This window comes from Thrips palmi, unplaced genomic scaffold (genome assembly GCF_012932325.1).
Source record: "Thrips palmi isolate BJ-2018 unplaced genomic scaffold, TpBJ-2018v1 HiC_scaffold_3, whole genome shotgun sequence".
Taxonomy (NCBI): domain Eukaryota; kingdom Metazoa; phylum Arthropoda; class Insecta; order Thysanoptera; family Thripidae; genus Thrips; species Thrips palmi.
The window spans coordinates 10,197,693-10,211,693 of NW_023144630.1; the positions used below are offsets into that span (position 1 = coordinate 10,197,693).

At 44.9% G+C, this 14,001-nt stretch overlaps 2 protein-coding genes across 25 annotated transcripts in view; both read right to left on the reverse strand.

Annotated features, from left to right (window-relative positions):
• Positions 1-4,353: 4,353 nt before the first annotated feature.
• LOC117648017 (gastrula zinc finger protein XlCGF57.1-like) overlaps positions 4,354-14,001 on the reverse strand; it is a 35,509-nt gene continuing 25,861 nt past the window's right edge. For 18 of the 24 annotated variants that reach the window (XM_034390139.1, XM_034390131.1, XM_034390138.1 and 15 more), the window contains 5 exons: positions 13,857-13,949; positions 13,594-13,781; positions 8,264-8,348; positions 8,014-8,188; positions 4,354-6,211 (listed from right to left, as the gene is read on the reverse strand). In XM_034390139.1, the coding sequence (XP_034246030.1) occupies positions 4,892-6,187 (1,296 nt within the window). In that variant the 5' untranslated portion in view covers positions 6,188-6,211; positions 8,014-8,188; positions 8,264-8,348; positions 13,594-13,781; positions 13,857-13,949 and the 3' untranslated portion in view covers positions 4,354-4,891. Of the gene's footprint in view, positions 6,212-8,013; positions 8,189-8,263; positions 8,349-8,427; positions 8,556-8,654; positions 8,806-8,857; positions 9,092-9,253; positions 9,486-13,593; positions 13,782-13,856; positions 13,950-14,001 lie in introns of those variants that run through there. The other 6 variants (XM_034390154.1, XM_034390153.1, XM_034390152.1 and 3 more) reach the window with 6 other exon arrangements.
• On the reverse strand, positions 10,463-11,422 carry LOC117647848 (gastrula zinc finger protein XlCGF17.1-like). The gene has a single exon (XM_034389821.1). The coding sequence runs from the start codon at positions 11,420-11,422 to the stop codon at positions 10,463-10,465; it is 960 nt and encodes a 319-aa protein (XP_034245712.1).

The window sequence follows — 14,001 nt, forward strand, 5'->3', positions numbered from 1 at the left end:
ATCAATTTATTTTTTTTTAAAAAAAAAAGTGCTTTGAACATGTATGAGCCCCCTTAAAGTACAATCATTGTTGTGCAAAGCACAATGGAACCGGCATGACGAGTGCTGTGCAGTCGTCGTGATTTGCACAATTCTCGTTGTACTTTAAACAATACATGTTGTACGTTTATTGTACAGTTTTGCTGTACTATCCACACTTTTTCTTGCAGTGTAACCTGAGGCCGGGCAGCACGGTGCAGTGAGACTTGGTGGGGGCACCGGCCCGCCTGGGCTGGCCTGGGCTGCCCCAAAACGGGGACGGATTAGGGCGCCCGCCGGCCCCCAAGCGACACTGTGGCAAAAAGGTACGGAAAATTCTGGTAATTTTTTTGCCAGGATTCTCCGTAGCCCTCTTATCAATATTCTCCGTAGGCTCTTACAGTATTCTCCGTAGGCTCTTACAGTATTCTCCGTAGGACCGCACAGTCTTCTCCGTAGGACCTGGAAGACTGCAAGGTCCGACGGAGATCACTGTAAGGTCCTACGGAGAAGACTATGCGGTCCAACGGAAAGTACCGAAAGAGCCTTCGGAGAATCCTGACAAGGGGGCTACGGAGTTACCACAAGCTGGTTACAGAATTTTCCGTAGCTTTTTGCCACAGTGGAAGCGTCCACACCCTGCCGGGCAGGTAGACCCGGGCCGGGACCGCGGGTCTGGCCGGCCGGCAAAGGGATTACCGGCGGCTTGATCCGCGCGCTTGTGGAATATTCCAGTGGAAATGTTAAACCACACTAAATGTTTATGTACAATTTTGTACGTGGTGCGATGCATGACTTTAAACTTGTGTACCGTCGTGCACAAAATTTTGCGTGTATTTGATTAAACAAGGTAGGTGTACGCCAGACCGTGTCTTGTCGTAACAGGCTTCGCGATGCTGCGCCAGTTATGACAATCCACGCCTGGCGTTACACCTACCTTGGCCTGCGGCGCTTGCCTGCCTTCGGCAGGCTAGGTTTCTTTTCCAGGCATCCGCATACCAATTTGCGTGATTGAAGGTCAAAACAGCATTTGATTTCGTGCCGAGGGCTGCATTGGCCTGACTTTTTAACTTGTCGAGGCTGGGGGGCTCCGCCCCCCAGACCCCCCTTTCCTCAAGTCAGAAGTGATCTGCCTGCAGAAAACTCGATTTTTCGCCGTTTTTTAGGTGTTTTTCGGCTATAAAAACCGAACCAGTTGAGCTAGGATTGTGAAATTTCGCGTGTGCTGAGCCAAGGACATACCCAAAAAGTGTGCAAAATCTCACCGAGATCGGCCGAGCCGTTCAGGAGGAGTAGCGCGGACACACACACACACACGCACGCACGCAGACAGGAAAAATTTTTCAACCCCACCTGAGTAACAGGCTTCGCTATCGCTCAGCCAATTTATGCACGCTGCCAACTGAAGTGTGTACATAGTACAATCCTATTAGAGCATACTTCCAAGCACACTCTTATTTACAGCATACTTGCCAGGCATACGCCATAATAGAGTGTGCAGTGCATGTACACATTTAAAAAGAGTGTGCCTGGCAAGTACACCTAAACTGGGCCATGCTTTTAGATACACTGGTAAAACTAAAGCGTAGTTTTACCCTCTGTTTTCAAGCGTAACAGGCTCATCCGCCAAGATTCTCCCCATCTAAATGCATGGGGGAATTTCCACACTCTCATTCCAGAAACGTGACATCACACTGAAACGAACGTGACCAAATGTCACGTTCGTTTGAGCATTGTGTCACATTCGTCTGGGTGTGAATTGGCCAAAAATCAGCTTGTTCACATTCAAACGAACGTGACACAATGCTTAAACGAACGTGACACTTTGTCACGTTCCTTTCAACGTGATGTCACGTTCCTGGAATGAGAGTGCAATGTATGCTTCATTTCAAGCGTAACGTCTTCAAACGTAACTTAATGCTTGACTCAAGCATAGAGTTACGCTTTAGTTTAACCAGTGTAGGACTAATCGAGTGTATTTTAGCGTGTACATGACAGGCACACTCTACTTTAGCGTGTGCCTGGCAAGTATGCAGTAAATAAGAGTGTGCTTGGAAGCATGCTTTAATAAGAGTGCACTTTGTACTCACTTCAGTTAGCAGAGTATCTTTAAGCGTGATATTATGCAATTTCCACGTATGCAGGGTCCACTGGACGGGCGTGGAGAAAATTCGAGTTTTGAGGGGCTTATTTTGTTCATCCTTGCTATCTTTGAATCATCTATGCATTTCTGCAGATTTGCTGTAGATTTTGTTTTTGACTCGTTCTGTACAGTCAGCTTCTTCCATTTGGCCGCTGACCGAGAGGCGCGTTTTCCAAATAGAAAACAGTCAGGGGGCTGGGCCCGGCGGCCGGCCGGCTGACCCTCGCAGGTAGGGATTACGGCGCCGTAATCCCCCGGTCAGGCTCAATTTTGAAAATGCAATTTGCGTTCAAATTTTCGGCAAACTGTTTAGCGGAGCGAGTTCCTGGCGTCAAAATAGGCAGGGTCAACGAAAATCTATGACAAAACTTGAATTTTTGACCAAGGTACGGTACTTTTTCGTTTGAACAAGAAAACGTTCAAGTTTGAACGCTTTTGATCCGCGCAACGCACACCTTTTTTTATGGGGAGGTTCTACTGAAAATCTTACTTTCTTCAAATTGAGTCCCATTATCAATATTCATTGTAAATTTAAAGTATTTCACAGTAAACAGTTAAATTTGAAGTTGAGAGAGCAATACCTAGCCCCAAATCCAGTCGAAGAGGAATTCTCTGCTATATCCAGTCGTAACTTGAAAAATTCTCCTACGCAAAGTATTTCAACGTAAACTGATGTTCTGGGCATTTTTCACTTCTTTGGTTCATAATTGATAAACCGTGGCATTAGTAAGATACTGGGACCATAACAAAATCATAAGCTGTGTTTTTAAGAAAGCATGTCAATAAAATTACAAGAAAATGGTAAAAACCCTGATATTTTAGTGTCTTTTTTTCTGAAAAGCAACGTCAAAATTAATTTGTTGGGTCCCATGTCTTGGTGATGCCACGCTTTATTGCATATGAGCCAAAGAAGTGAAAAATGTCAAGATCATCAGTTTACGTTGAAATACTTTGCGTAGGAGAATTTTCTAAGATATTGCTAAAATAGGCTGAGAAAACCTCTTCGACTGGATTTGGAGGGAGGAATTGGGCTCTAAATTTCATGTTTGACTATTAACTATGTAGTACTATACATCTGCAACAATTTTTTACACTGGGGTTCAATTTGAAAAATGCAATATTTTCAGTAGAACCTCCCCTTAACTCCGGGAGATCCTTATGCTTTGAACAACATACTGACAAAATTTCAACTTGATCTGACATTTACCTACGAACATCCATAATCAACACTCGTACACTCCCAGACCTATACGGACTTGTTTCTCTCTTGCGACTACCGTTAGCTGGCACGCCTTGACCACTCGATAGTTGGCACGGAGTCATCCCCACCACCTCGGCTGGGGCAGCGCGGCTAGGACCAGCCAGGCCGAGGGTCTGGCCGGCCGATGGCACCCCCATAACCCGATTCCGAAGTCAAAAGTCCCGACATCAAGCAGGCTCGTGGCCAGAGCTCCTTTGGCCTCGAAAAAATCACCACTTCCTCCTCCGCCTGGACGGCGGCCTCGTGGTACGTCCTCGTATCTCCGAAAGTACAGGACGTAGAAGAAAACGGACTTCGGCGTTGGCCAGTGTGAGAGCCGGCAGCCTCAACGGCGCAGTGAAACATGGGGGTCATCATGGTGAACCCCAGGGAAACGTCATCGGGGACCTCATGACGTGGTCGACGACGTGACCCATCTGGAGTCCAAGAAAGCAAGGGACTGGCCTTGGAATACAAGGGAGCCTCCTTGGAATGGGAGCACACTTCCAAGGGACTTCCTTGAAGTTTTCCATCTTTCCTTGTTTTTCAAGGAGTCGCGCTAACGGTGGGGTGACTACCAGCAAATGCCAGTGATACCAATGTGATCGGTGTGCCACCCGTCAAAATTTAAACTTGATAATGAATACAAATCAAATCGCCGGGAGATTCGAAAATTTATCTAAAAAGGTTAATTTTGCGCTACGGCCCTCCCAACTCAAGAGCCCATGAAAACTAAACGAAATAACTCTCGGGCTTGCTCCTTTGGCTTGTCGTCATCAGACATATACTCTATAGAAACGATACTGAAGACTTAATTCTGGTCAAATAATTCAAAATGAATCGGCGAATTTTTTTTCGGCTTCTGGAGTTTTTTTTTTAAATTGAACAGTATTTGGTTTGGAACGGTGTAGAAATGGGCTTGGCCATAAGCTTTAACTGAAAAATGGACACGTCAATCATACTTATTTATTCAGAAGAAAGGTACAAACAGTGCAGGAAAGTATCCACTGTATGCACATCATAAACCGTGCAAATGAGTCCAATTGATACAAAGCTTGTGTAACGGTGACAAGGTTTAATGAACGCCCTCTTCCAATGATCAGTGAACGCGTGCTTAAAACAAACGAATCTTATTTAAGAGATGGAATGTCAAAATCATATATATTCATGTATACGAATCGGAAATATAATCAATTTTAAATGAGGATCTAAGACCTACAGAGCCGAATCATATTGTTCTAAATGACTTCCCACTTAACTCCTACAAATGAAAAGAAAAACCTATAATTTTGTAAAAAGACAAAAAATTAACACGAAGAAGTTGGAGTCCTACTTTGAACAAATTGGGACTTAATATATAAGTTATGCGCCTTATGAGCAGTCTCAACCAGTACACTAAAGCCTGCCGCTTAGTAATCCTCCTCCGGAACAATACAGCTTCACGTTTTTTCTCAAAGAGAGTGCGCAGTTGAGACTGCTGTCATCCTAACTTAACTCCCATTTCCCAACTGGATGTTCAACTCGTTTCCTTCGGTGTGGGTTCGCAGATGCCTTTTCACATAAAACCTTCGGCTGAACCTCTTGCTGCAAACCATGCACGCAAAGGGCTTGTCTCCTGTGTGGGTCCGGAGATGCTTTCTGAGGCTGCCACCTTCGCTGAACTTCTTGTTGCAAACCGTGCAATCAAAGGGCTTCTCTCCTGTGTGGGTCCGGAGATGCACTCTGAGATTGCCACCATGGAGGAACCTCTTATTGCAGACAGTGCACTCAAAGGGCTTGTCTCCTGTGTGGGTCCGGAGATGCATTCTGAGGCTGCCACTTGCAGTGAACTTCTTGTTGCAAACCGTGCACTCAAAAGGCTTGTCTCCTGTGTGGGTCCGGAGATGCTTTCTGTGGCCGCCAACTTGGCTGAACTTCTTGTTGCAGACCGTGCACTCAAAGGGCTTGTCCCCTGTGTGGGTCCGGAGATGCATTCTGAGGTCGCCACTTTGGATGAACTTCTTGTTACAAACCGTGCCCTCAAAGGGCTTGTCTCCTGTGTGGGTTCGGAGATGCGCTCTGAGATGACCACCTTGGGTGAACTTCTTGTTGCAGACCGTGCACTCAAAGGGCTTGTCTCCTGTGTGGGTTCGGAGATGCTTTCTGAGGTTGCCACTTTCGATGAACTTCTTGTTGCAAACCATGCACTCAAAAGGCTTCTCCCCCGTGTGGATTCGGAGGTGCGATTTGAGCTTGCTACGTTGGCTGAACTTCTTGTTGCAAACCGTGCACTCGAAAGGCTTGTCCCCTGTGTGGGTCCGGGGATGCATTCTGAGGTCGCCACTTTGGATGAACTTCTTGTTACAAACCGTGCCCTCAAAGGGCTTGTCTCCTGTGTGGGTTCGGAGATGCGCTCTGATATGACCACCTTGGGTGAACTTCTTGTTGCAGACCGTGCACTCAAAGGGCTTGTCTCCTGTGTGGGTTCGGAGATGCGCTCTGAGATGACCACCTTGGGTGAACTTCTTGTTGCAGACCGTGCACTCAAAGGGCTTGTCTCCTGTGTGGGTCCGGAGATGCTTTCTGAGGTTGCCACTTTCGATGAACTTCTTGTTGCAAACCATGCACTCAAAAGGCTTCTCCCCCGTGTGGATTCGGAGGTGCGATTTGAGCTTGCTACGTTGGCTGAACTTCTTGTTGCAAACCTTGCACTCAAAAGGCTTCTCTCCCGTGTGGGTCCGCAGGTGCACAGTCAGCCCGGACGCGGACTCATTCTTCTTGCCGCACACTGGACAGTCGTGACCCATTTTGAGTTTGGGAATGAGGAAACCCTGAAATACAGAAATAATTGGTCACCACTAACAAAGAAAATATAGCCTTGAGAGGAAAATGAATACAAATTCAGGTGTGGGGCATGCATGCACTATAAATCGATGGGCAAGGATCGTCTAACGATTACAACACTGCAAGAAAGAGTGTGAGTAGTACACTGAAAGTTACGAGAACTGTGGGAAAAAGAATAACAAGTTGACGGCACTTGTCGAGATCAAGAGGCATGGACTGCACTCGTTGACGGTTTTATTTTACTTTGTAACAATTCACTAATTTTTTTGATGTGAGAAGTGTCACACAACTGGCAGTGACCAAAAAAGCTTAAATGATTGCTTTACATAATCGCATTGGTGGCATTTGAAATGAGTTCGTTACAAAACTTGGGATAACAATGCAAGAACTACGTGCGGTCTTCTTGTTCATTACTGTGTCAAAATATGCAAAGTCTGTCACTCTCAGACTGGTATTGACTTTTTATCTTTTGTCGAAGAGTATTTTACACAAAAAGTACTATTTCCTCAATATCTATGTAAGATTTTGGACGTTATGTTGACTTTAAGTCAGTTTGCTATTGACAAAGAGTCAATACGCTATTGACTTTGGTGGAACTGTGAATATTTGATAGCAACTGGTGAGAAAAAGTGAATACAAGTCTGAGAGTATACCTGTTGCATGTGAACGCATGAGAACGCACACTCAACATCTTATGATCGTTTTCATACGTATTACGATGGTTTTACATCCTGAGGAACGCATATATGTGCACGTCCGTAATATGCTTAGTTTTCAGCGTACACTCTCAGAGCCGTTCTAACATTTTTGTCTGTACTTTCACTTAAAAATTATTTCTATGTAATTTATGAACAATTTTTTAGGTATCTTACTGATAAAAATCTATGTGTAAAAGTATTGACATTTTTTATGTTAGCCTTACTAACAAATCTGTCACTAGTTATTTAAAAGAAGGATGGAGGCCTTCTGGGACTAATTTGTTAGTACCTACTAAGAGATTTTGTCAGAAGTAAGAAAGAAACGGAGTCAGTAGTAACTAATAAATAAAGTCAGTACATACAAATAAAATTCTATGTACATGATCAATATTTGTCGCAGACATTACATATATTTTTATGGACTTGCAATACTTGTCGCTGACTAACAAGTGGTCCAACAAGCTATCCGTTCCAAAATAAATCTTGTCGCTGAAAAAATTAGCATTGAAAGTGTCGTTTAGTAACGACAAAAGTTTTGCCGGTGATTATTCTGGTAAATTTTCTTCAACAAATTTATCAACAATTTTATGAACAAACTTGTTAGTAATGTACTAAAAAGATTGTCTATGGAATTGTACATATACAATGGACTTTTTATTCGTGGCATGTGAACAAATTTATTAGTATTATTGTTGCGAAATTCATATGTTACTTACGAAATGTTGCTGCTGCTATGAACAAAAAGTCAATATGGCTTTGACAGTGTAAAGTATGTACGATTTCATCGTATTACGCAAGATATTGTTGTAGTACGTTTGTTACGATGACCCTTTCATCATAAGAATCTGAGGGTGCGGTTCCGGAAAAAAGGAGAGATGTTCCGTATTTGGCAGGTACGGAAGGGTGAGACAAACTTTAGACCAGATTTTGTAACGTACTGTTTCGGGACTTTGGTCTTACAATAAAAATTAGTGGTACCCTACATAACCTCGAAACACCTTGTAACGTTAAGAGTGCGTGCCAAACATTCTAATCGATTCTAACAGCAGACCGTGAAGACAGAACCAAACTGTTGATGCGGTGTCACTTACCTGTCAGTTCTGTTTTGATGAAGATCGCCGACACACTGGTTGAACGACCGGATCCCTGCGAGAAACGACGGTGGATTGCAGCAGACCACGCCTTGGCGGAACCGGCTAGCTACTCGGTCCACGTCGGACTGCGAACGGTGCTCCGGGACAGGGTCGTCAACATAAAGATCGAAGGCTGGAGGATAAAAACCGGAAGTTACGAATGATGGTCCGGTCGCGCAGATGTCGGACTGGCTTGGCTTGGGCTCACCTCATGTCTCCACTTCCGGTTTGAAGTTCCGCTTCAATACTGGATTACCGACTGCCAGATGCGATAATTCAGAGGCGTCTTAAACCTGAAAGGTGAAGAACAAAATCAAAAGACAGAGGTAACCGGAAACGACCGCCTACTGCAGTTGTGATGAGATGTCAGACGTTTTCGGCAGTAAATATTTGATTCTAGGGTTTCCCTGTGGCAAGACTACAGCGTAGTAAACGCGCCATTCAAGCGCACAACTACGCTTCAAGATTATCCCCCGTGCATTTAGAATTGAGGAAAGAAGCGGATGAGTTCTTGTACGCTTCGAGGAGGGCGGATACTAGCAACCTAACTGGCTACTTAGTACATAGTTAATAATGCATGCTTGCAAGTACACACTTACTAATGCATACTTGGTCAAGTACACACTTGGCTGCTTGGCAAGGAGACACTTACAAATGCCTATGCTTTGCATGGAGTAATACGTCGCCATGCATGCGTTGGTGAGTGTGCACTTGCCAAGCACGCGTTTGTAAGTGCGTGGTTGGCCGAGTATGCGTTTGTAAGTGTGTACTAATTAGGCAGTTATGTTTTTGGTATACAGACTGTGCGCTTCACGAAAGGCGTCACACTACGCTTTTCTTTAACCTGTGCAGGCAGATGACAACTGAACGTGGAATTTTAAAAGTTCATCAGGTTTAACATAATTATGTCGAATCAAGGTCAGGGATGATATCTGCGCCGTAAATGTTTTCGTTCAAATGTTGTACTAGACAACACAGTTTTTGTGCAACTGAATTAGTGGTACACAATTGTATGCTACTTTGCACTGAAATAGAAAATTGTTTGCTGTTCTTCGCACGAAATTTGTACGAAAAATTCATTCGCACAAAACAATGTGATGTTGACGACAAAATTCCTCATAACATTTCGTGTTGACATTTCTGTTACAACTTCTTCCAACTGCAATCAAACGACGATAGTACTACTGAGATCAAGTACCTTGAGCCGTCTCAAAGCAAAATATGAAGCCAGAGATCCATTTCGTGGGCAATTTTATGCTTTCAGATGCATTTGGCCGTTCAGATGACCTGTCCGTTCTGAGTACAGACGAGTATGTGTGTACTTCGTACACAGATAAGTGCTGTATGTGTGCGTATCAAGACGAAATTTTTAGTGTGATTCGAAAAGAAGTTAAAAATTTGACTCAAATCGTGCGCGCAGTGACACCATGTTATTTTGCAGGGCTTTAAATCGTGCCTCATATCCGCACTTATTTGACTGGATATTTGATAGGAGGGTGGCTCAGCGGTGGCTACCAACCAATCGCAGTGGTACCAATGTGGTCGATGTGCCACCCGCCAAAATTTAAATTTGGCAGTAATAAAAAGCAAATTTCCGGGAAATACAAAAAATAATCTAAAATGGTTTGTTTTGCGCTACGGTCCTCTTTACTCCGAGAGCCCAAGAAAACCAAACGAAATAACTCGGAGGCTTGCTCCTTGGGCTTGTCCTAATTGGACCTGAACTCTTCAAACGATACTTTGAACTTAATTTTGGTCAAATAATTCATGATGGATCGGCAAAACCCCTTTTTCGGCTTCTTGAGTTTGTTTTTGGGACGGTGTAGAAATGGGCTTGCTCTAAGATATAACATTTGGTTTAACTAAAAAATGGACACGTCAATAATACTTTTTTATTCAATATGGAGGCAAAAACAGTAGTGCATACAAGTAACATCATTAAACGTGCAACAGAGTCAAATTGAGAGAAGGCTTATGAAACGTTGACCAAAATCAATCAATCCATGCCATCTTCCAAAGATCAACGGAAGCGTCCTTAAAATAAACGAGTCATATTTCAGAGACGGAAAGTCAAATTCACATATTGTCATGTATTCGAATCGGAAATAAAATCGTAATCAAATGAGGGCCTAAGACTTCCAAAGCCCAGTCCTATTGTTCTAAATGACTTCCCATTTAACATCTAACAATGAGAAAAAAACTATAAGCTTGTAAATGACAAGAGATTGAGACACGGATAGTTTTCCTAACATTAAACAAATCCGGAAAAAGTATCTTAGTTATGCGCCTCGCGAACAGTCTCAACCGTTACACCTAGGCCTGTCGCTTAGTAATCGTCTTCCGGAAAAATACAGCTTGCCGTTTTTCCTCAACGAGAGTGCGGAGTAGAGACTGCTGCCATCTTGACTTAACTCCCGTTTGCCGACTGGATGTTCAAATCGTGTCCTTGAGTGTGAGTTCGCAGGTGCGTTTTCAGATGAGAAATTTGCCGGAACCTCTTGCTGCAAACCGCGCACTCAAAGCGCTTGTCTTCTGTGTGGGCCCGGAGATGCTTTCTGAGGCTGCCACCTTGGCTGAACTTCTCGTTGCAAACCGTGCACTCAAAAGGCTTGTCTCCTGTGTGCGTCCGGAGATGCACTCTGAGATTGCCACCATGGAGGAACTTCTTGTTGCAAACCGTGCACTTAAAGGGCTTGTCCCCTGTGTGCGTCCGGAGATGCATTCTGAGGCTGCCACTTGCCGTGAACTTCTTGTTGCAAACCGTGCACTGTAAGGGCCTTTCTCCTGTGTGGGTCCGAAGATGCATTCTGAGGCTGCCACTTGTGGTGAACTTCTTGTTGCAGGCCGTGCACTCAAAGGGCTTGTCCCCTGTGTGGGTCCGGAGGTGTACTCTGAGCTTGACACTATCGATGAACTTCTTGTTGCAAACCGTGCACTCAAAAGGCTTGTCCCCTGTGTGGGTCCGGAGATGATTTCTGAGGCTGCCACTTTCAGTGAACTTCTTGTTGCAGACCGTGCACTCAAAAGGCTTGTCCCCTGTGTGGGTCCGGAAATGCTTTCTGAAGCTACTACCTTGGCTGAATTTCTTGTTCCAAACCGTGCACTCAAAGGGCTTGTCTCCTGTGTGGGTCCGGAGATGCTTTCTGAGGCTGCCACCTTCGCTGAATTTCTTGTTGCAAACCGTGCACTCCAATGGCTTCTCTCCTGTGTGGATCCTGACGTGCGTTTTGAGGTTGCAACGATGGCTGAACTTCTTGTTGCAAACCGTGCACTCAAATGGCTTCTCTCCCGTGTGGGTCCGCAGGTGCACAGTCAGCTTGGACGCGGACTCATTCTTCTTGCCGCACACTGGACAGTCGTGACCCATTATGAGTTTGGGAATGAGGAGTCCCTGAAATACAGAAATAATTGGTCACCACTAACAAAGAAAGAATAGCCTTCACGGTAAAAACGAAAACTGGTTTTTCCATGAAGTCGATTGTGAACGTAAAAGCTATTTCCAGGGAATTCCTGGGAAAACGAGGAACCGTTTTGACCGTATTCAGAGGAAAATGAATGCAAGTCCTGGTGTGGGACATGCATGCATTAGAAATCGATGGGCAAGGTTTGTCTAATGTTTACACAACACTGCAAGAAAAAGTGTGAGTACTTCACCGAAAGTTACGAAAACTGTGGTAAAAAGAACAACAGGTTATGTCTTAAGTGGACGGCACTTGTAGAGCATGAGAGCCCTGGACTGCACTTTTCATGCCGATTTCATTTCACTTTGTAACAATTCACTAATTTTTCTGTTGTGAGAAGTGTCACAAAATAGGCAGTGACTAAAAGGCTACTTTTAGCATTTGTGGCATTTGAAATGAGTGCAATACAAAACTTGAGATAACAGTGCAGGAACTACGTGCGGTCTTCTTTCATAAATTAGTCAAAATACGCAAAGTCCGTCACCCTCAGACTTTCATAGACTTTTTATCTTCTCTTGAAGAGTATTTTCCAGGTCAATAAAAAGTAAGTACTATTTCCTCAATATTTATGCAACATATTGTTCGTTATGTTGATTTCAATTCAGTTTGCCCGAGGGGGAAAGCACTCGCGTAATAGTCGGGTCACTCTGTCCGTAATAGCACGCGTAATAGTGTGCGTAATAGTAGCGTAATAGCTGAAATTCTCAAAATTTGATCTATTTTACGGGTTTTTTTGGTCTGTTTTCAGCTAAATCGCTATATTTTGAGGTGTAATTGGCTGAGCGATAGCGAAGCCTGTTACTCCATTGGGGTTGAAAAGTTTTTCCTGTCTGTCTGTGTGTGTGTGTGTGTGTGTGTGTCTGTCCGCACTACTCCTCCTGAACGGCTCGGCCGATCTCGGTGAGATTTTGCACACATTTTGGGCATGTCCTTGGCTCGGCACACGCGAAATTTCACTATCCTAGCTCAACTGGTTCAGTTTTTATAGCCAAAAAACACCTTAAAAACGGCGAAAAATCGAGTTTTCTGCAGGCAGATCACTTCTGTCTTGAAGAAGGGGGTCTGGGGGGGCAGAGCCCCTCAGCCCCGACAAGTTAAATAGTTACAAGGAATCTAGAATGAAGGTTAGAAGTAACCGACGATGGACAAGCAATTGCCTGCCGAAGGCAGGCTAGCGCCGCAGGCCAAGGTAGGTACGCCAGGCGCGGATTGGAGGAACAGGCAGCGAGACATCGCGAAGCCTGTTACGCCAAGACGCGGTCTGGCGTAAACCTACCTTGTAGAGCGTTATAGGCGTAATAGTCGGGTCGCAGGTTTTAGGAGTGATTTCCCCCTCGAGTTTGCCATTGGCAAAGAGTCAGTCAGTACGCAGTGGGGTACTTCGGAGAAAACATCAACCGGAAGTCAGCGAACGAACAGGACGAGACGGGACAAACAAAAGAGCGTCGCGCGGCCGTGCTGAGCTACTGAGCGGTGGTTGGGGTCGGAAGGTCGAAATTGTCGGAGTGGGGTTGCAGGCGGCGCGCGCAAGCTGACCCGAGCTGACCCCACTCTGCCCATCCCAGCCCCGAACACCGCTCAGCGCGGCGTCGCGACGCTAGTTTGTTTCTCGTTCTGTTGGTGACTTCCGGTCTGCATTTCCTCCGTAGTACCCTATTGACTTAAAAAAAAAGTCTTAAGTTGATGACAAATTAGACTTTGTAGCGGACAATATTGTACATGGTTACAAAGGAAATACTACATATTATTGCTGCTTCAAAAACTACGGAAGCAAAGAATAAAAAGTCAATCATGGAGAGAAAAAAGTCAATACGAGTCTGAGAGTATACTTGCTGCATACGCATGAAAACGGTTATGGAAAAAAGGACAGGTGTTCCGTAATTGGAAGGTACAGAAGGCTCAGACGAATTTGGGACCAGATTCTGTTACGTACAGGTTTGGGCCTTTCGTCAAACAATGGAAATCATCTACATATGTTCGAAACACCTCGTTACGTTTTGAGCTTGTGCAGAGCATTCTATACAATTCTAACAGCAGACCGTGAAAACAAGCCAACTGCAGATGCGATGTCACTTACCCCTCGGTTCTTTTTTCGTGAAGATCGGCGATAGGCTAGTTGAACGACCGGATCCCTCTCACTGCGAGACACGACGGTGGGTTGCAGTAGACCACGCCTTGGCGGAACCGGCTGGATACTCGGACCACGTCGCACTGCGAACAGTAACGGTGCTCCGGGGCTGCGTCGCCAACGTTGAAGATTGAAGGCTGGAGGATGAAAAACGGAAGTTACGAATGATGGTCCGGTCGCGCCGATGTCGGACTGGCTTGGCTTGGGCTCACCTGGTGACTCGCAGCCTCCACTTCCGGTTTTAAGTTCCGCTTCAATACTGGATAACCGACTGGCAGATGCGACAATTCAGAGGCGTCTTGAACCTGAAAGGTGATGAACAAAATCTAAAGTCAGATGTAACAGGAAACGACCGCC

Excerpts from the sequence above, each read along its gene's own strand:
- LOC117647848 (XM_034389821.1), bottom strand. The coding sequence starts at position 11,422 with ATGGGTCACGACTGTCCAGTGTGCGGCAAGAAGAATGAGTCCGCGTCC.